This window comes from Saccopteryx leptura, chromosome 3, assembly GCF_036850995.1.
Source record: "Saccopteryx leptura isolate mSacLep1 chromosome 3, mSacLep1_pri_phased_curated, whole genome shotgun sequence".
NCBI lineage: Eukaryota > Metazoa > Chordata > Mammalia > Chiroptera > Emballonuridae > Saccopteryx > Saccopteryx leptura.
In genome coordinates, this window is record NC_089505.1 from 291,198,366 (window position 1) to 291,221,434 (window position 23,069).

General features: G+C 42.8%; 1 protein-coding gene across 1 annotated transcript; it reads left to right on the forward strand.

Annotated features, from left to right (window-relative positions):
• Nucleotides 1–520: 520 nt before the first annotated feature.
• CALB1 (calbindin 1) lies at nt 521–21,925 on the forward strand. The gene is made up of 11 exons (XM_066378763.1): nt 521–680; nt 1,053–1,129; nt 6,407–6,481; nt 13,067–13,150; nt 13,252–13,308; nt 16,863–16,940; nt 19,262–19,317; nt 19,407–19,446; nt 19,572–19,625; nt 20,566–20,637; nt 20,955–21,925. The coding sequence occupies exons 1-11, from the start codon at nt 602–604 to the stop codon at nt 21,066–21,068; spliced, it is 786 nt and encodes a 261-aa protein (XP_066234860.1). The 5' UTR covers nt 521–601; the 3' UTR covers nt 21,069–21,925.
• The last annotated feature ends 1,144 nt before the right edge of the window (nt 21,926–23,069 follow it).

A 23,069-nucleotide genomic window follows, 5' to 3' on the forward strand; every position in this document is an offset into this window, starting at 1 on the left:
ACGGTTTTGGTTGGCCCAGCTTGTTCACACAAACCAGCCTAAGAAAGGTGTGTGCGATGGCCTCACAAGCACGAAGTACAGTGGCCACTGATGCCAACAACGTCGCTGTCCTCGTTCATCAGACCAATCTAATACTTACCGGGTTTCTCCCCGACTTCGTCCAGATAACACTTGAGTGTCAGAGGTCACGCTCCCACACGCGCGCACACACTCGCTAGGAGCACCGTTCGCGTGGGACCGCCCTTCAGCGGCTCTCTCCCTCCACCTGAGTCTCAGAACCTGTGCAGGTGCGTTATCTCCCTGCCATGCTCAGGATTGGGACGTTTTCTGGGCCAGGCGGACGCGGGGGGCTGAGTGTCCCAGCTGGGACCCCCGCCTGCTGCGCCAGGGAGGGGAGGGGAGGGGAGGGGAGGAGACCGGCAGGGCCGGAGTGGGCGGGGCGGCGGGCGGGGCGCGGGCGGGCGGGGCGGGGATAAAGGCCGGAGCCGCAGGGGACACGAGGCGCCGAGCCGAGCTGCGCTGCGCTGGGCTGAGCAGCACCGCGGACAGCGTCCGGCCCGCTGCCCCTGCGCGCACCGCCACCCTCACGCTCCGCTGCACCATGGCAGAGTCCCACCTGCAGTCGCCCCTCATCTCAGCCTCACAGTTTTTCGAGATCTGGCTTCACTTCGACGCTGACGGTGACTATCTCCTCTCTTACCTGTCTACCTCCGCCCCCCACCTCCAGCCTTCGATCTCATTTCCTCCCTTGACTTCCCCACCCCATCCCGCTCCCCAAGCTTGCCTCCCGGCTGGCACAACTGTCAGCTTGTAAGTTAATATGTTGCTTCTACGTTACTCCACACCATAAACTTTCTTTCCAAGAAAGTGGGGGCAGGGATTAGGGGACACTGCTCCCAAAGGACCCCTGGCCATGCTCAGCATCCCCACCTCCGTGGTAATCCAGGGCCGGGCAGGAGACAGACTCTGGGGTGTCCAGAAAGACACCCGTCCTGGACGTTGAACGGGGAAAGGACCGGGATGTCTGACACCTGGCGCCTCTGTCCTTGCAGGAAGTGGGTACCTGGAAGGGAAGGAGCTGCAGAACCTGATCCAGGAGCTCCAGCAGGCGAGGAAGAAGGCCGGGCTGGTAGGTTCAAGTTGCAAAGGAGGAAAATATAGTCTATGCTCTCATAAAGAACCAATGTGGTCCAGTGGGTTTCAGGGCATGCAAACCTCTATTGAGTGAGAAAGGAGAGAAAGAGGACCTTTCCAAACTGTGTAGGGGAAAGAGAAGGAGAGACAGACAGAGAGACAGAAGGAGAGACAAGGAGACAAAGGGAGACAGAGAGGGAGATAGGGACATAGAAAGGGAGAGACAGAGAGAGAGGGAGAGAGGGGGAAAGACAGAGAGAGCAGTAGATGTAGAGAAAGACAAAGAGAGTAAAGGAGAGAGGGAGAGATAGAGAGCCAGAAAGAGGGAGAAAGAGAGAGAGACAGAGGGAGAAGGAGAGAGACAGAGTCAAAGAGAGGAAGATTCGCTAACGGGAAGAACCGTGCCATCAGAAACCTAGTATTCGAGTCCAGCTTCTGTATGCACTGTATGCACTGCTTTAATAGGGCATAAGAGTAAAGTGTCTGTGTGGGAGACCTAGCAGGTCAGTACCTCCGAGACTGAGTTTGGTTAGGTCATTTTTAACTTCTCTTTAACTGTGTGAGAAGCAAGGGGGTGGAAAGGCATCTCTGCCCCTTGGTGGTCAGGAAGCAGGTCTGCAGATTATGCATCTTTTTTCTATTTCAGCTATTGCTGTTGTGATGTCGATGTGGTTGAAGAGATGGGAAAATGCCCTGTCTTGGCCTTCCTCACTTGGGGGGGGGGGGCGTTGAATGATTTGCAACATGACAATAAACAAGAATTTAGCCAAAAAAAAAAAGGTGTTTATTTCTGTCAAAAGAAAGAAACCCAAAAGTTAGGCCAAAAGAAAGCAAATATAGTTATATATAATGCACAGACAACAGTGTGGTGATAGCCAGAGGGAAAGGCAGGTGGGGGGATTAGGTGGATGTTGGCAAAGAAGGGAGAATAGGAATGGAAAGACGCTTTGCTTAGGGCAGTGTGCACACAGTGCAGTGTGCAGATGATGTTTTATTGAGTTGTACACTTGAAACCTGCATGGTTTTGCGAGCCAGTGTCACCCCAATAAATTCAATAAAAGAGTAAAGCAATTTTAACAACTGAATGTGTTTTTAAAAAGTGATATTCTGATGGCAATTGATGGCATTTTGAAAATAAGTTATATTTGTCAAGTAAAGCCACTGTTCATTAAACAAATGACAATTCTTACTAATTCTGATTACTTCTTTTGATCAGAAATCAACCTGTTAAGAAAAGATGTTTTCAGCATAAAAATAAATTATACCCAGCTTTAAATTATGGATGAGATGACTGTATATGTATAAAGAAAAATAGGTTAAGAATTTTATTAATCTATTGGGATTTATGTAAGACTGTTTTTTGGAAGCAGTGCTGGATTTGGGCTAGTTAGATGTTAATCTTTGGCTTTTTTGATTACCAGTATAAAAAGATTATAAATAACAGATTATATATACAGGATGGGGTAAAAGTAGGTTTACAGTTGTTCATATGGAAAATAAAACAATAAATAATAATACAAGAATAAACTGTGTCTTGTGCACTTACAACTGTAAACCTACTTTTGCCACATTATATACATACAGGTATGTGTGACCCTTAGCAGGTCATTGAGTTATATATAATTATAAAATTATGTATATAACTTACTAATAGAGTTACATTTTGTTCTATGTGTGATACATCTCTGTTAAAATATTTAAAAGAATCCCAGAGGACTTTGAAATGCCATGTATTACATACAGAACTATCAATTGCTAAAATCATTGACTGAATTTATATAAAATGAGACAAAGCTCTAGGGATTGTTCTACCCATATTTAATATTCTATAGATATGAAAGTATAATTGAATAGGATCAGATAAAATAGAAAATGTCTCATATATTTTTTCTCTCCACACCCTCCCTCACCCTACACATTACCATGTAAATAAATTCTTGTAATACTATTATTAGGGTTCTATATATCTTTGACCAATAAAGCAAAAACAAATCACTTTGTCATTTAAAAATACACATTTAAAATATCTAATTGGAAAAATATTACTTGTTAAAAAATTTCAAACTGAAACACTGTAAGATGCTTCCAGCAGCTAAATGATTATATTTTAATTTTTCTAGAAGTAATTTTAGTATTGATATTTATTTTTATCCTAGAAAATCAAATATTTAGAAATTACACATTTTTTCAGATTTTTCTTTTCCTCTTCCCATTTTAATATTTGTACCTTTTGGAAATAATGAGTTTACATTAGCATTTTAAAGATTTTAGAGCTTAATTATTATTTTTTCTACTGTCTGGACTTCAATTTTAAAATATTGGAAACTCTAATTATTAGATTGTAATCCAACACTACCACATCTAAGCCCAAGTTGCGGGATAGTATAAAGTTACCTGGGACCTTGTTTACTGACTGTTTTTATGGATTGTATATATAGTCTTTGGATAGTTAAAATCTAAATAAAGATCTGGAATGAGAGGTTCACATACAAGAAAAATAGTTCACTATTCTACTGGCCTCATTGCAATAAACCTACTTTTACATTCTTCTCTCTCTTTTTTTTTTGTGACAGTGACAGAGAGAGAGACAGAGAGAGGGACAGATGTTGTTATGAGTTGGGGGCACAGAGAGAGAAATCAGTAGATGAAACCATTGTGAACTAGCAAAGGACCACCGCTCGCTCAGGCAAATGGCACTGAGTTCCCGTTGTGTTCTATTTTTATTCCCAAGATTTCAAAACGCTTGTTTACTTAGAAATTGGCATAGCATCAAGCATAACCTTTACTTAAAGCTACATGGAATACATCTGCATGATAGCTTAATAACAATACAATATCAAAAGGCATTAACTGTTATTGCTTCTATGGTTCCCACAACATTCCTTTCTTTTATCTCAAGGGATAGCCTTGAAAGGAACAGAAATCTTATGAGAATGTTTTACTGAGAAAAAAGCTCAGCAACCGCCTTCAGTCACATAGACCTGTTTCAATGACTCGCCTTCAAGTCACAAAACAATTCTCTTGGCAAAACATTATTTTCTTGTTGGCTGTGTTCCCATCCAAGGCCATGCAATGGATTATTCCACTACAGACAGATAGGAACAGACAGACAGGAAGGGACAGAGATGAGAAGCATCAATCCTTTGTTGCATCTCCTTAATTGTTCATTGATTGCTTTCTTATATGTGCCTTGACCAGGGGCTATAGCAGAGCAAGTGACCCCTTGCTCAAGCCAGCGACCTTGAGCTTCAAGCCTATGACCTTTGGGCTCAAGCTAGCAACCATGGGGTCATGTCTCTGATCCCATGCTCAAACCAGCAATCCCACACTCAAGCTGGTGAGCCGGTGCTCAAGGCAGCAACCTCAGGCTTTCAAACCTGGGTCCTCTGTCCAACACTCTATTTACTGCACCACCGCCTGGTCACTGGTCAGACTTTTCTCTCTCTCTCTCTCTCTCTCTCTCTCTCTCTCTTTTAGAACATAAAGATTGACCTTATGAGCCAACTTTCTTTGCATTTCTGGAGTTAGGATAACATTGTTTGGCTCATCATATGAATAATGTGAAATTTAAAAAATTTTGCTAATATTAACTTATAAGTGAATATAATGTTAATGAAGTACAACAACCCAATATACCTTCTAGCTGTTTATACCAAACATATTTAGTTCTTAAATTTGCATTCATTTCTTAAAAGATTTAACTTATTAGCATTATCATTATGTTTTGCAGCATTTAAAACATTGATTTTGACACATTATCACCCAGAAAGCTGACAAACTAAATGTCACATCTGCTCTTTAAGCTAGTGGTATTATATGATTTCAAGATTTAAGAATGAGTGCTTTCTTTTGTTTACTTTAAGGATATTTATTTCACTTTAGAACTTATAGCCTCAGCCTTGCAACTTTCATTTTCTTACAGCTGTTGCTTACAGCAAGTTGAAATGAATCCATAATAGAAGAGTTTTTAAAAAGACTACATTATAATAAAATTGCTTCATTACTATCTGCTATCTCAGGTCTAGCAACAGTATTTACTTTGATTCATAAGGATTTTATAAAACTTGTAATGATATTCAACCTTGATATAGCCTTAAATTACATTAACTAGCTCATCCCTAGAACAAATGGCTGTTAAATACCATCATCTCTTTAGTTATGACACAAATGGAGACCTTAATTTACTGTGCAAGGACAGAGAGCAGGACATTAGTAAAGGCTGACCTATTTTAAACAGGCTTCAGTGAACGCAACAGGGCTGTTTTCAACGGGCTGTGTTGGAGCCTACGGGTCTACAGTCAACCTCTGACTACTAGCTCTGTGTTCAGATCACTGCTGCGCAGTTCATGGGTCTCTAACCTGTCCACATGCAGAGAGAGTGTAGACGCCACAGAACAGACAGAGGTGGGGAAGCCAAGTGACAAAAACACTTATTTTTGCATTCAAAGGCAAAATATAACTCAAATATAACATGATAAGATCCATTTGGAGAGGCTTATTTTGCCTAAATAACAGTCACTCTTCCACATGTCTCATTGAACTAGAGGTCACAGGTGAGAGAACATCAGCTCAGAAAAATGGAGACAAGGGAATGCTGGAACGGTGCACACGAAATCAGTGCCCTAAAATAAGACCACCAGTGTTGTCCATCTCTAATGAAAGCCTTGATTGGTCAAGTCTTTTTTTTTTATCTGCAACATAGTTTTCTGATCTTTCATTTTTTTACTTATTTAATCAATGAATGCCACTTTCTTGCTGGGAACAGTTTTTGCTTACAAAGTGAGTCACTCCTCAACACTCACCTTTTTTGTTTGTCTGAACTAAAAACATATATTATTATCTTCCACAGAGAAACATGTCGGAATAAGGACAACGCTATAGGAAATTAGTACAGCAATCTTAAAGACTCTCTTCTGAAGCAATGTTTAAAAGTCCATGAACAGTAATTATTATATTTAAGTTCACTAACGGTTATAAACTGAATCATTCTGATGACATTTTAAAGGATAGCATATTTTGAAAACTAATAACAGAAGATAAATCATATGATTGATTCAGAAATTATCATAATTATAACTCCTTAATTAGAAATCAGCAAATACTATATACCAGTTATGTCTTTAATTTTCATGAAATAGTTAATCAGTATACAGAATTCTAAATGGTTCCAATCCTGGTGTTTGTTTGTAATACAGTATTAACACCATCACAAGCTTATTTAAACTTGGGTTTTATTTTTACAGATGTTTTACTTGCTTTTATATAATTTTAGGAGTTATCACCTGAGATGAAAACATTTGTGGATCAGTACGGACAGAGAGAGGATGGAAAAATAGGAATTGTAGAGGTAAGAAACATGTATTTTTCAGACACACTTGTGACAAATGGCTTCATTTTGTAGCTGTGTCCAACTCAAATATAACATGATAAGATCCATTTGGAGAGGCTTATTTTGCCTAAATAACAGGTTATCTTTTGTTCAGAAATATAAGATCAAACACTGTTGGGAAAAGAAAGGAATCTAAGAGTCTGCCGAGTCTGTAGCCTAGATTTAGCATGCAGCAATGAGGCCCAGACCAGAGAAGGGACCTGCTCACCCAGGCCAGTCCCCCGCTCCCAGGCTCCCAGGTGCATAACCATCCCATGACCTTACCTGCCTCTCTCAACACCACACCTGCTGTGTGCATGGTTCCTGGGTTTTTCCTATCACTCAGCAGTGCAGAGTTTTCTGTTCAATCTAAAATGAAATGTTTGCAGTCCCTATGACAATGTCATGGCCAAAAGCGGTATCCTAGTTTCTGAAATTATATTATAAATTGGCAGTGGGTCTTAATGAGTATGTTATAATCTGTTAGAGGTCTCTAACAGTTCAAAATGTGGGTGTCAAATCTTATTCTATGAACCAAAGATGCAAGACCATGATCCCACACCAGAGTTTTCGCACTTTCCACCAGTCTTCCAAATGCTGGTGCCTCAGCGACTCCTTAACATTGCTCAACCTAGTTTTTATCTCTATTCCTATTACGGAAATTGAGTGGACAGCTTTCAGAAAAATTAATAAGCTCCTATTTTAAGATATGCCAAATCACAATCATAATTATGTTCTTTTTATATAACATTCTTAGTGCATTAGATTGTGACATCTGGATGTTAACAACACTTAGCTCTGATTTACCTTTGATGCAGAGAACTAACCTGGTTTTCAAGCAAGTGATAGGACAGCTGTGATGTCAATGTGAAATATACTCACTTTTAAGTAGATACTACAAATGGAGTTAAGGAAGGACACACTATTATTATCTTTGTAATTAAAGTATTTCCCTGGAGTCGGCACTTCCTCTTTGCCTCTGTGTAACTCATGACTATATAAAGAGATGGATTTGTAGTAATGGGACTTACAGGTTGAGAAAGAGGCCAGCTGATCCAGATGTGGGATCATGGAGTATAATAAGGCAGCTGAGACAGAAAAGTCAGAGGGAGACAAGTGAGATAATGGGATGGACTAGAAGGCTTAGGTATGCCAGCACATGGAACTTTTGCTAGATGAGACCATTGGGAAAAACTAGCCAAAATTCCTCAGGTTTCATGATGAGGAAACTGAAGCCAGAAAGGTCAAATGATGTGTCCGAGTTCCCACTGGCAGGGAGTGAGAAAACCTAGGTCTGACTCTAACTCCAGAATGTTTTCATCAATCTGCATTCATTCCCATAGGCTCAGGGGGTGGGGGGTGGGGTGGCAGGTAGAGAGGAGGAATCAGGGACCTAGAGGAGAGGAGGCAGCACAGGAGGAGGGGAGGACAGGGGTGAGATATGGTTCCTGTGAATGTCGGTTCTGCCCAGGGTGGTTAAGTTGAGGTGAAGAGAGAAAGGAGAGGTTCTGAAAACAAATGGTAAAAAGAGACTGAAATCTATAGATCACAGGTAGAAAGTGGGTCAGGGAGTGGGTGCACCTACACTTACAAGGTGCCCTCTGGTGTCACAGGGAAGTAGTATTAGATCAGGTTTATCACTTCTGTTTTTCAACCTGACATAGGGTGTCACTTGCTGAGAAATCCAATTTATAACGTGGGACACAAACACAGAAATCCCAGCCAGCTATGAAAGAAAGGAAAGCCCTATGTTGTCCAAAATTAGTTCTTACCTACCCACTCATATCATGCACCATAACTTCAACGTTTATAGGGGGAAAGGTTGGACTTGCGTATATGTTATGCCCACTTAATAGGTGACTTGTGGCTCATCAAAATTTAATCTAAGAAAACCAAATGACATTCATGCAGCAGTCTGCTCTCCTGGTGGGGACAGGCCAGACTGATTGGCTCTAACTGAAATATGTTGTGGGAAGAATCAGGAAACATGGTGGTTAATTTTCAAAGTTCTGTCCTGATAAGGGTGACTTGACACTCTCCAACAACATGTGTGAGATACCAGAAGCACATAAAAGGAGTGTTTTCTTCTGAAGTTTCTAATTACATATCTTTAAATAGATTTTAAAATTCCCACAAACACAATTCAGTAACAAAGGGCTTGTCAACATGAAGACAAAACAGGACTATTGAAATTCTGAGACAATTTAACAAATACCATGACAGTCAAAAATGCTCCAAATTGAATAAGACTAATAACTTTGTTGCAGACTCAATTAAAATAATTAGTGAGGAAGATGCATGATTTAGCAGATAATGGAAATTCTTCTCCCGTGCTTACATGAAGTGTATAGGTGCTTCCCTTGGTGGGATGTAGAATCTGCAAGCTTGCCCCGACCCCTGGGCATGAAGGCACCTAGCCACCTCCCTGCTCCTGTCGTGTCTGTTTGTCCAGGTCACTGCATCCACTGAATTGATAGATCTAAAAGCTATTTTAGTCTCAGAACTGTAACAGCCCTCCCAGGGAAGCCAGCATTCCTAGCTGTTCTCTCCTCCCACAGTGGATGTGAGCGTGTGAGTTCAAACACAGTGAAGGTGATTTTTCTGGCAGGTTATTTTTTTACCTGAGGACTTGGGGGCATGATGGTCAATGAAATCTGACTTAAAACTGCACTCTGGGTTGATTTTTTTAAATGGTTTATTCAGAAAACTTTTTGATGGAATGTTTTAACTGAGGGTGATGATGGTAAGGGACCAGCATCTCAAAATCAAGAAAGTGAGGCCGTCAAACTCCAAATCTGGCTCAAACTAAAAGCTATGTGATAGCTGCCCATCTGCCCTGCGAGCCTTTGTCTCCTGGGCTGTGAATAGGGGTGACATCTGAGTATCTACATCAAATGTGACAATACATGTCAAGCAAGTAGATAAACCCTGGCACACTGCAAAACTCAATAAATGCATTTGCTCTTGTTATTTGAAATAAAAATAATTCATTGGGAAATCTATTATATGCTTCCGAATGCTAAGCCTTTTTTCTACTTCTATATAACTTGTCAAATTATGAAATTTACCTTATCTGTATAGGAGATGGTCTGCCTTCCGCATTTCCTGGACCCGCTTCTCACTGACTAGAAAAAATGTCCCTTTGGTTCCCAAATGTAAAGCGAATGTTTTGCTGTTATGTGTGGGAGGAGGTCAGCACGTGCCGGGATTGTCTTAACCATTAGGGTCACGCCCTGTGTGTGTTGTGATGTGTCTCACTCAGTCCCTGTTTCTAGTGAAGTCGTCCTTCTGGTATTGAGCTCTCTCGCTCTACCTCCCTCCTGCTTTGACCTTTGTGCCTCCCTGTAAGAGTCTTCCCAGGGCGACAGAGCCCCCAGCACTGGGCATAGGCACAGCCCAGCCCACTGTCACAGCAGGACATTCTGCTGACTACAAATATAAAGGGACATGCCAACAGAAGAAGGATGTAGAGACCCATGGCAAGGTTGGGCTCGCTGGGAAGCAGGCCTGCCTTGAAGATGAGCAGTGAGGGGGTTTATCAGAAGTGCTCTTGGGGTCAGTACCTGTTGAGGGAGGATGGGGGCGGGTGGTGAGAGCAGGGCTGGGCAGAGGGCGGCGCTGGGCTGTGAGAGCTTTACAAAGACTTCAGCAGAGCTCACAGTGCACTCAAGCTGGGGAGATGTCCCAGGTGTCGAGTGAGAGGGCTGGGCCTTTACATGTCCTTGTATCTTTGGGGACACAGCTCTCTTCAGCACAGGTCACTTCCCAAAGAGACCTGACAGCAGAGGCCACAGCAACACACCCAGCACATGAAAGCAGCTATGGATGGTCTGTCCCTGTCCACCCTGCCCCCATCCACAGCTCAGTAATGTCTGCAAAGGGACTGGATGTCCCTTATGCTGACCATAAACAGAAACAGCAGCCTTCGCTCACCAGGTCAGTACAATATTATTGACTGAAATGTTTGCAGGTGCTGGCTAAGGAAACAGTAAGTGAGCACAGACCCTGTCCTCCAAGTGTGTATAGACTAGTAGGGCAGTCAGGCAAGTGGGAAGAGAGGTTTGTTTCCCCACGTTCGGTGACAGGCCACCCATCTTCACAGATGAGTCTCTGGGTGGCCACAGCTATCTGCCCTCCACTCATCCCCTTGACATCACCCACCTCTTCTCTAGCCCATGGACTTCTCCAGCCCATGAATGCTTTGGAGTTCATAAAAGAACAGACAGGCAGCCCAAGGACTAAGAAATCATTAATCTTGGGATAAGTAACAGGACATTTCTCTGGTCAGTAGTGACCTAGCAGATCTGAGACAAAGGCAGACCTGCTAACACCTGTCATGGGAGACTCTGTCCTCTGCAGATGTGGTCTGAGATGTGGGGCCACCATGTGGAGCAGCCCATCTGGAAAAGGTTGTGTGTGTGTGGTCACAGCAGCTCCAGATGACTCACATAGTCACTGGCTGCCTCTTCATGGCTGGTGTCTTATTATCTCTTACACATTTACAGTTAATGTCTAATGTCTATAAAACAGGGTAGTGCACATTCAGTTTGACATGAATAGGTCCCTGAGATCAAAGGATACCATATGTTACATGTAGATATCATGGGTTTTTAAAAAATAATTAAAACAAGTAGGACTAAATGGCATGGGCAAAGAAATGTACATTTACACTAGAATGAGGAATGATTTTGCCATTTCATTTTGACATTCGGAGATCTCTCAACTTCATGTGAGTTATATGAATTTTAATTTTGAAAAAAGATGGTTAAAAGTTTCCTAATTTTACCCTTGGTCACCGCTTACTAGCTTATTCTTTTGTTATTTCTTTTTTTTCATGTATTTGGTGGATTTTGATAAGTAGAATTTAAGAAAAATTATTTTTTGTTGTTCAAAAAATACAGTAATTATGAAAACTCAAGCAATACAGAAAACGACAATGAACAAACATAGTAAAACAAATTATTCGCTATAACTCATAGAAAATGGGTGTTTTCATGCAGTAAAAGTATCAGCCAATCTGCCGCATCTATGTCAGGCAGCCCCACAGGGCGTTCAGGGTGTGGAGACACCAAGAGTAACATCTGCCCTCCTGGGGTGGACAGTCTGGAGAATGTCCACCAAAACCTTGCAAAGTGAATCTCACAATCTCACAAGTCCCCTACCAACAACACAGAGGCTTGGCTTTGGCTAGTTCCTGGTTCCTAAATGAATGCTTATGTTAAAACTCGACCAGGTAGGGACCTTTGTTCAGAATAAATAAGCAGATGTTGTCTAACTCAGCCACACTGAACATCCTTATAGATGTTTGGGCCCCGTCCCTTAGTGACTATAAATGGAGTGGGTCTAATTGGAGATATTTCAAAGATCTAAAAACAAGGTAAGTTAAAGGACATTTTATACAGGCATATAGAAGCTGAAATTATTTGCATATAAGGTAGAATGATACATTTTATATTAAATTTTAAATTTTTAGTGGATGAAAAAAAATTTTTTTAAGTGTGACTCTCTTCAATAGTTTTGTAGAACTTCTGACTGTATGCTGACTGTAAGGTTAATCTAGACCCCAGGTTCTCGGTCTGACACCCAGGGAGGGATCAGGGTCCATGCCTGCAGTGCAGGGCTCTTCAGCTTCTGGAAATTACAGGTGCAGTGTGTGTGCATTCTTCAATTGTGATGATGCAGCCATTCCAACAGATCCCCACTGTGCTTTCGTACCCGCCACATTTGAGAGACGCTGGGTTCTATTTCAACTTCTTCTTTTAGTGATGAGGGTGGAAATGGCCCAGGGAGTTGTGGGGACCACAGCTAATTAGCAGCTGAGCCAAGAATAGAACCCGGGTTGCAGGGAGGCCATCCATCCACTCCCTCCCTCCCTGCACACAAGAGATAGATTATATTCATCTTAGAATGGAGCTGAGCCCTTTTTTCTAAAAAAAAAAAAAAAAAAAAAAAAGGAGCATTGAAGTTATGAAATGAGATCTAAGGAGAAATGTCACAGGTTCATGAAAGGGGGTTATGAAATAAGCCCAATCCCTGTGTTCAAGCAGCGGACGTCCCTGTCACTCCTCAGTATTACTGTTGATCAGAGTTGTCCTCCCCACCTCTTGCTAGAGCCTCAGAGTTGCCTTGAGCTCATCTTCCTCCTCGAATTTGGGCATATGCTCCTTCTTGGGGTTCCCTGCCTGCGTGCACACTTCTGTTTCTTTCCTGCTCCGTGCAGTGCAGGGCTCATGCACCCCATCCTGTGTACTCGAGAGGGACGTGTGTCAGAGCAGAGGGAGATGCCAGCCCCTGGCTGCACTGAGTGAGGTCCAGCAGGTGGAGTGGCCGGCTGCAGCCACCGCCCTGGCCGGAGAACAGCCCAGCAGGGAGAGCCTTGCCAGGAACACGGTGGCTTTCTAGGAGCAACGAATAAGGAAGGGACAGCTGAGTCCAACGTATCTCTTCTCCTGGTCTCTAGGCAGTGAAGCCACCCCCAGTGGCACGCCCACCAGGGGAAACTGGGCAGCCGCAAACACCACAGACGTGCCGCGGCCGCTCACACACTTCCTAAATCTTTTGCAGCTGGCTCACGTACTACCCACGGAGGAGAACTTCCTGCTGCTGTTCCGATGCCAGCAGCTGAAGTCCTGCGAGGAGTTCATGAAGGTAAGAGACAGAGGTCACGGGGCCGAGTCGGCGGACGCTGCTCAGAGCCCGGAGAGGGCGGGCTTGTTTTCACCTGTTCTTTTCCTTGTTCACGATTACAGACATGGAGGAAGTATGACACCGACCACAGTGGCTTCATAGAAACTGAGGAGCTTAAGGTGAGCAAGGAGGAACCTGTCTGAGTTTCTTCCTTTCAAACACAATTACGAACTCGGTAGCTTTTTAAACGCCTCCCATAAAAAAATAAAAAAATAAAAAAAAAACCGAGGGTGAGCAATGGCGCATTTCACATTGTTAATGGGGAACCAGATCCAAAAAGAGACAGCAGGTACTTGAAATTCTCTCCACAATGCAAGAAATAAACCCTTGCCTAAGCAGGTGGTGGCTCGGCGGATAGAGCGTTGGCCTGGGACACAGAGGACTGTTTCAAAACCCAAGGTTGCCGGCTTGAGCGAGGGCTCACCAGCTTCAGCATGGGGTTGCTGGCTTAAGTATAGGATCATAGACATGACCGCATGGTCGCTGGCTTGAAGCCCAAGAGCACTGGCTTGAGCCAGGGGTCACTGGCTCAGCTGGAGCCCCCCAGTCAAGGCACATATGAGAAAGCAGTCAATGAACAATTAAGGTGCCGCAAAGAAGAACTGATGCTTCTCATCTTTTTCACTTACTGTCTGTCTGTCCCTGTCTGTCCCCACCACCCCTCTCTCACTAAAAAAAAGAAGAAAAAAAAAGAAATGAGCCCTCTCTGTGGTGCACACAATTATTGTATAAAAGGGAGAAAGAGAACGGGTAGTAAGCTGACTACACCACTGCTTTCCATTGCAATTGGATAGTTTATTTTATAAATTACACACCTATATAAATAGACTTCTATCTCAAGAGAAAGAAAAATTAACACCAGCTCTGTGGGATCAGTTTTACTCCCAGGAGGGAAAGGTGAGGAGGGGTGTGAGGCCCTGGTGGCCTCACAGAAAGCAGACACAGGGCTGGTGCTTAGACCTGATCTCATAGCCTCACGGGCTGCACATCCCAACGCCCAGCCTCCTCTCCACAGCAGAGTCCTCAGATGTGTAACATATATGATTAATCAGACTGCTGAAAAACACAGCTTGGAAAACACATATTCGTTCACATCGCCCAGACCACAGAGGAGCTGGGGAGGAGGGAGGAAATACACGGAAAGGCCAGGAAACCTGAAATTGTCATCCTCTGGACAAATCCTTGCATCATTCTGTCTGATTTTTACATCTGTACTATGGGGGGGATAACGATGCCTTCCTCTCGGATTTATTGTGAAGCTCCTGTGACATGTTGCACATGAAAGATTTTGTAACATTCAAGGAATCATACATTCTATCAACCAGGAACCCAATAATTTACTAGCCTCTCAGACATATACAAGTGTCTTTCTTTAATTTCTTTACACTGACCCCAGGACTTCTCGGTCCAGGAGACCCTATTTCCACCATCTTCAGAATACGGTTACTCCAAAAAGTACCTTTATATTTATTGAGCACCTACTATGGGGCAGGCATGGCATGGGGTGCTGGAACTGTATTTCAACATGGAATCCTTACAGGAAATTTGCCAGGCAAGTGTTATTATGACCATTATACAAAAAGAGAAACTGAAGTTCAGGGATGCTGGGTAATTTTCAAGATCACAGAGGTGCTAGGAAAAGAACCACGTGTGGACCCAGACAGAATGCACAATGCTGTTATGTTTCCACCACCTCAGGCTGTCAGGCCTCTGGCCCACGAGCTGCCTTCATCTTGTAAATTAATATATTAGTTCACATATTAATATGAATATAAGCACAGGTTCCTGGTCATGTTGGGCATGGCTCATGGCACACACAGCTTTAGAGATGAGACTTGGACCTGCAAAATTGCTAAGACATGTCCAACTACAGCTTCTTAGAAATGTACATTTTTTTTAAGTGAGAAGAGGGGACACAGAAAGACATACTCCCCCATGCACCCTGACCAAGACCTACCCAGCAACCCCTGATCTGGGGCTGATACTCAAATCAACCAAGCTATCTTCAATGCTTGAGGCCAATGCTTGAACCAACTGAGCCACTGGCTGCAGGAGAAGAGGGAAAGAAGGGGGGAGGTGGAGGGGTAGAGAAACAGATCGTTACTTCTCATGTGTGCTTTGACTAGGGATCGAATCTAGGACGTGTGCACACTGGGCCAATTCTCTATGCGTTGAGCCAACCAACCAGAGTCAAATGTAAACATTTTTAATGCAAAATCACCAAAAACAACGTCTTTGAGAAACTTGCAATTTAGCAACTTAGAGCTCACATGGTGACAGCTAAGCTATTGTGTTTTTGTCCCATTGAATTCATATGAAAATTACTTCAAGTTCATAGCAAAAAGCTTAGCTCATTTCCAACCCTGACCTCCAAATATTCTTAACGTCTCCTTCTTTGTTCTAAATTTTATTTTCAGAAAGAGATTCTAAATAGAAGTCTGCCTCTCTAGGGAATTTTGCAGATAAGTTGACATTCTTTTTTAATGGATCTTTCAAGAAAGCTAATTTTAAGATCTATAATAAAGAAAGCATCACTTGCTCTCAGACTCGACTCTGAACCTCAGTCCCAAGATTTCTTCCAGGCTATTTTTGTGACCGCCATTTTTGTCTCTGATGAGGATATTTAACCCACTTAATCTCTGACAAAAGACTCCTAAGACTCAGAAATGAAATTCACCCCTAACAGATAACTTTAAATTTTCCATGCTTCACTTTGGATTTGAGGTAAAAATAAATTTACCACCCTGCCCCCCCCCCAAAGAAAGCCTCCTGTGTGAAAAAAATGAAGTTACATCAGCCTCGCTGAGCTGGTGCATTTGGGAGGGACAAAAACCTCTGCAGAACCAAAGACACCCCATCTTCCCATCAGGTTCGTGCACAGATCTGCCCATTTCCCACAACAGCATTAGTGTCTTAGATAAGGAGTCAAGGACAGAAAGTACTGGACAAGAATGAAATACTGTACGGGTACTTGCTCACAGTTACCCTGTCATTTTTATGACAAGCTTTTATACGTCTGTTAAGAAAAATTTACACTCACTCCTAACCTCCACCTGTGAATTAACAGTCATTATTTTCAGCCTCCCCGTATTCATCTCTGTGTTAATACGATCACATATCCTCCAGGGATGAGATGACATCCCCTTACAGTGCCCAAGGTGCTGTGACTACATCTGGAGCTGATGCCAGCCCTCTGGGGAGAGAAGCTCTGGCCGGCTATACATGATGCACTTGAAATCAGGGTCACTGACAGTCGCTCACACAGGTTGAGTACAGTGAGGGGCCTCATGTCCCTGCAGAGTCATATGAGTACTGGGGAGGGTGTCGTTACTTGGAGATGCGTCCACTGAGCTACCTGGGGTCGCAGGTTTTTGCTCAGGTTCCCCCACAGGGCACAACCCAGATACCCTTTCATCAAAATCATAGACATGAGTGTCACTCAGACCAGGATGGCCGCTCAGGGAAGGGCAGGCACTGTACCCGTCTAGGGCAGTGTTCCTGCTGGAGTGCCAGGAGGGCTACGTGGTCTTGTCTCCTTCCTAAGCGCCTCCACAGCCCCTCAGAAGGAGACATTCTTTGCACCCCACGGATGTTATGTCTCTCGGCACATGAATGGTAGCATGGCATGCTGTGTTACTGAGGAGACTCACCTGCATGTTCTCTGTTTTAACAGAACTTTCTGAAAGACCTGCTGGAGAAAGCAAACAAGACAGTGGATGACGCAAAGCTGGCCGAGTACACAGACCTGATGGTAAGACTGGTATGGTGCTGAGGGCTGCAGCCCAGAGCCTCGCGCCTTCCCAGGGCTGCAGGGGTGGAAGTCAGTAACCCATGTGGGCAGCGCATCACATAGGCACCCTCTCACTAGAGCAACTGAAGGCTTTAGTATGCCAGCACCCGGTCAGGCTCAGTGTGGCAGGCCCTGACTTCCAGTTCACAGACGAGCATTCCCTTTGTGGGGAGCTGGCAGTTTCGTCTATCGAAAGATCGTTTGTTTTTCTTAGAAGCCAGTGTCTTTTGGCCACTAAATTCTATAACTTACACATGTGTAAGTTACATTAGATATACATTATATCACAAAAGACCCATTTATTATAGAAGTTCTGAATCAATTTTTATCATGAGTTAGGACACCATACGCTTTGTTAGAGTTTAATGGGAACTTACATCTACCTTACTCACTGAGCAACTAAGAAGAGGTATTTCTACCTTTTCCTTTTGACTTTTGCTGTTTGAAAATATTATCCTGGTGGTTTGGGTGAGGAAATTAAAATATACATTTGTTCTGATGTTATGGTGAATAGTATGAGTGAGATCTATTGTAGAGCGTTGAAAATAGAGCCAAGAAAACTGCTTAAAACACAATGTTTTAGGAATGAAAGTTCCTGATAAAATCATCCTGTGCCCATGAATTTAATTTATTTCAAGTGAGTAAATGTTGCTAATTTTGACTCATTGTAGTGTTAGGACTATAAGGATTTTTCCTGAACTGCTTAAGCCAGGGACCAATATTTTGGCAACATTGTTTTAATTGTTTACATCTTGACAATTCTAAGTTTTATTACTCAGATCAGTATATGTTTCTATGTCCATGCTTTAAAGACTGTAAAGTTACAGTGATCCTTACCTCATGGATTTAAATAAATAACCCAGAAAACATAAGTGCATATTATAAAAATGATGTTGTATTAGATTGAGTAAAAAGCTAGACTTTTTAGTTACCCTAAGAAATTGTCTTATAAAGGATTTGATTGAATTTGACATAACTGAGGTTTACTTTAGCCTGTCAGGCTACTTTTATGTGGGGGAAAAAAAAACCCTGAGAGCTTAGCTGTTGCCTTATTCACTATACAGTGATATTTATTATAAAATGGGACTAATCTCGAGTTTCAAAACAACTAAAAAAGTTTTCACAGTAAGGAAGTGTCCTCATTTCATCGCATTTATCATAGCATCAGCATATAACTGTGTCACAGAGGGCAGATTTAAGCGCTGAGTAACTTTGGGGAAAAGGACAATAACCTACATTTATCAATTTTCAGTTTTGTGCCAATCTTATGGGATATCTATTTAAAGTTTCCTTTCCAGGCAGAAATTTGAAGCATCCTTTTAAAAACCACTCAGATGGGAGTTTTCCCCTGTTGGATTGGCCTGGCATATCTGATTAAGTGTCATAAACCAGTTCAAATCTGGGAAGTAAATTAATCAAGAACTAATTATGATTTAAATATATATGTGGGAAATATTTCCCTGTGGGACTAAACTGTGTGATCTGGTGTCCAGTGTCTTGGTACGGATATTAGTGACAATTTTAGACCTGTTGGCCAATGAATTATAAATTGTGTAAGCATCAGACCCTGAACAAGTCTTGCCTTCCACCACAGCACACCTTTCATTCTGTCCCTAAACAGACCCCACTCTGACCCTAATCACATTCCTTTACAAAGAAAGTTATGCACTTTTCCACATATTTAGTGTACATATTTGATATAATTCTTCTAATATAGCATAGTAGTATTTCTACCTGCCTCCTGGTGCAGGGGTGTGGGTGCTTACGTCAAGGGTGTCTGGGATGTGGTCTGCGTTCACATGCTGCGGGACAATTGGAGCCACTCCAGGGCTCCTAGCATCCAAGGGAAACTAAAACAATTCCAAATGACTCAAAATTTCTGTTCTCCAATGATTTATTCATAGTATCTTCCTATTGTTTCTTTTTGTACCCCATTATTCTCTAAAAGAGAAAAAAGATACTGATTTTCATACTATTGACAGCATCTCCCCCACACCTTGATACATATATGCACGTATTTGCAAAAAAAAGAAATGAGAGTATTCTAGAAGCTTAGCCAAGATCATTGCTACTGTCTATTCTGAATTCTAAATTGTGTATTTGGCAACTACATGAGTTGTAGAATTAAAAATCTCCACTGAAAGTTTAATAAATGCTACTTTCTACAACCTTGCTATCTATATAAGTAATTGGTAACTGAAACTGCTTTATTTTTTATTTTCTTCTTCTTCCTGAAATAAACCACTCTTCAATGGCTCCAATAATGACATTCCGTCTTCCAGCTGAAATTATTTGATTCAAATAATGATGGGAAGCTGGAATTAACTGAGATGGCCAGGTGAGTTTGGGGACTGTGCCAATGTTATTATTATAAGCTGAACCTTGTCAAAAAATCTAATCTATTAACGAATGTTTTTCTCTCAAAAGATTACTACCAGTGCAGGAGAATTTTCTCCTTAAATTTCAGGTATTTCTCTTTTTTCTTACCATCAATAGTATTTTCCTTAACAGTTAGAATGTGGGAGAGCTGAGAGAAACAAGATTAAACCTAAGAGCAGCATTCTAACCTCCGCTCTCTTCTCTTTCCTCCAGGGAGTCAAAATGTGCGGGAAGGAGTTCAATAAAGCTTTTGAATTGTATGATCAGGTAAAAGCTGTTTTTCTATATGGTTCTTTAGAATTTGGGGAATGCTGACTGAGGGAGAAACCTTCAAACACAAGGTCTGTGTTAAAAGTGACACCAGCTATTAAGTTACCCAGCCAGCTCATTCTCATCACAGGAAGTGTGTTGTGCTGTACCCCAAATTAGGTAACCTTGATGAAAATCTACACTGATTTACCCTCTGCAAGGCTCTGAATAAGATGCCCAACTCCTCTGTGCCTCAGTTTCCTCACTTGTAACAGCCACTCTGCAAGTGAGATCAGGGTTAATCTGGATGAAAATATGCAGTAGATTGTGTACGTGTGTATGCATGTGAATGTGTGCGCATGTGTGTATGCATGTGTGTGCAAAGGCTGTTTTCAAGGTCCTGTTAACCTCCTTTATTTGCTCTAAAGCAGGGGTCCCCAAACTTTTTACACAGGGGGCCAGTTCACTGTCCCTCAGACCGTTGGAGGGACCGCCACATACAGTGCTCCTCTCACTGACCACCAATGAAAGAGGTGCCCCTTTCGGAAGTGCGGCGGGGGGGGGGGGGCAGATAAATGGCCTCAGGGGGCTGCATTTTGGGGATACCTGCTCTAAAGTCTCTACTCCTGGACCAACCGGTGTGACAACACCAGGCTGGTCACATGGCTTCCCCAGCCCTCCATGTCCTTCCTCAGTCACATGAACACATTGGCGACTGCTTCCTTTAACAGGAGATGTGAACATGAAGAGAAACATTAAATGTGAATTCTTTGAAAAGTTCAAAGTATGTTACAAATGTAGTGTTAACAACAGGCAATTCAGATCTGGAGCAGCACAAATGTTGGGGGTCTGACAGAAAGGCTAGAACTCAACACAAAGGGGACTTTCTGAGCATTCCAGCTGTTTGCATTGTCCCTCACATGACTGTGCGGGACCTGCTCTGTTTCTCCTTCCTCAGGATGGCAACGGATACATAGATGAAAACGAACTCGATGCTCTACTGAAGGATCTGTGCGAGAAGAACAAGCAGGTAACTGGCGACCGTGTACTTACTTCCTGGGCGGACTTCCATGGGTCCATCCAGGAGCAACCAACCACACACCATGTTTCAAACTCCAAACATGTACAGAGGAGCAGAGGTAGATTTCCATTCCTAACCTGATTTGGTAACGGGAATTGATCAATTTTAAAACAACCTTGTGGTCACCCACATATGTGTAAGAATGGGACCCAGCTCCTCCCAATGGCTCCACATAAGGAGCAGTTTCCATGTCACATTTCATCCCTTGGCCACAGCTACCTCACTTCCCATGTAACCGGACCGCATGCCCTCTGTGTTCTGTGTAGGACCTGGACAGTAACAGCATCCCCTACTACAAGAAGAGCATCATGGCCTTGTCAGATGGGGGGAAGCTGTACCGGACGGACCTTGCTCTCATCCTCTCTGCTGGGGACAACTAGAGGCGACCACAGCCACTACTAGCGATACACCGTATCTAAAAATAACTGTGCATTAGGCTGTATTTCCTTTTATATCTGTAAATTTAATTGCGTATAGATAACTGTCCAGGGTGTGTGACACTATCTTTTCCGCTTGTTTCTATACTGTTTGTAATGTACAGTTTTTGTAACTACATGACTGAAAAGGAGATTATCTATATTTAGCCCAGTCAGTACACCTATTAAAAAAATAACCTGACATATTCTTGCTTTCATCCACAGAGCTGGACAAGATTTCCCTAAAAATTCCACCAGAATTAACTTCTAAAATTCTAATATCTGATGAGTTCACGCAAATATTTTTTTCTTTTATTTAGAGATTAAATATAATGGGGTGACATTGATCCATAAGAGTACATAGGTTTCAGGTGAACATCTCTATATCATACGAGCTATTGATTGCGTTGTGTGCGATTTTTCACCGAAGCATTTATTTCAAACAATCATAAGTCTATCCCAATTTCCTAGCCACATTTCCAGTTATTAGGAGAAATGTGCTTTTGCATCTGAAATACCAAAATATCCATCCATAGTTAGTTAACTGTGGCACTGTGGAGACAAGATGTAGCGAATCAGCAACGTTTCCTGCTTGAACCCTCATTCACCTCCTGGTTCAAGGTGATGTGATGATGAGGCGTGCTCGGCGAAGCACGGGTGTGTCTGATTCTGTGTCCACAATTCCAGCGAGCCCATGGTCGGAGAGAATGGCCTCTCCCATTTTCTAAGCTGTGTTCATGTTCTGCAGGTAATTATTCCAGTAAAACGCTGTTGTATGTCATGTTCTGTGTCATCTCTGATTAAATTACATGTGCTGAATATCCTAGTGTCCAGTGTGCGTCCTTCCTGGGTTTTCTTTCCACACAGAACTGCTCACTCCCACCACGCGTCTCTGCTGCCTCGGGAACATTTTCTAGTTGTAACAACTCTTTTTGCTTCATCACTGAATTCTAATGGAAAGTCCATAGCACTGGGATTGCTGAGTGTTACATCGATAACTGTGTATCCTGTGAATTCTCTATTTCGTGTTAAGGTGAGCATTTAAATTAATTGTATTTCTATCTGCTAATAGTTTCAAATGAGTTAAAAATAACACTTGGAGAGAAATATTAATGTAATCATTTCACCTGATGGAGATTTCGTACATCCTTTGACCCTGAATCACCGTCCAGGTGTCTGTCGCTAGAAGGTCCTACGCAGGGTACCACGTGGTGGTGGTGGTTATGACATTCTGGCTGTGAAAGTCGTCACATGCCCACAACTCTGAGTGAGTCCGTGGTCCTGAGTTACCTTCTGTGCCCCCATTCATGAATTCAGCATGATTTTTTCAATTCACAGAAATAACAGTAAAAAAGTGACATGTCTCTTTTCCTCCGAGAACGGACAGAGAGGACATCCACTCAGAAACGAAATTTATGGGACAACGCGGGAAGCCGGTGCTCCGCTGCTGGTGAGTCACTGACGACGAAAAGGACAGTGAAGCTCATCTCTTGTGTTTATGTTGAAACTGACTCTGCACCCATCACAACGGCCATGATTGGGGTTTGGTCGCCGAGGATGGTGTGTATGGGCATGAGGACACAGCCTGCTCAGGGGGACATTAGATGGAGAAGACGTTGGACCAGGTGGCAGAAATGCTGAATCTGAAAACCTGCCCTCACCCCAGCGTCCCTCCCAGTCGTTGGCCCCATGGACAAGGCAACTGTATCCCTCACTCACACTGGGAAGTTGTGACAATGAGGACGTACCTCTAACCTCTACACACAGGAAAAAAGCAGAAACGGAGAACTCAGTGTGATTCCACTGAGGTTGGCTCCCAGCAGCCGGCCTTGTTGTCGGGGCAGCACGGTTCAGCCTCAGGGACAGCAGGGTCCTCATGGGGACACAGCAGAGCTTCCACTCCTGGTGCCATTCTTTCCCTGGGCAGGGGCCACTCACATGTATTCATTTTGTGATAATTCATGA

What these genes read in the sequence shown, in the direction of transcription:
- CALB1 (XM_066378763.1), top strand. Translation starts at nt 602, where the DNA reads ATGGCAGAGTCCCACCTGCAGTCGCCCCTCATCTCAGCCTCACAGTTT. An exon ending in GAATTAACTGAGATGGCCAG is followed by an intron (nt 19,318 to 19,406) that starts GTGAGTTTGGGG and finishes TTCTCTCAAAAG; the next exon opens with ATTACTACCAGTGCAGGAGA. An exon ending in ATTTTCTCCTTAAATTTCAG is followed by an intron (nt 19,447 to 19,571) that starts GTATTTCTCTTT and finishes TCTTTCCTCCAG; the next exon opens with GGAGTCAAAATGTGCGGGAA.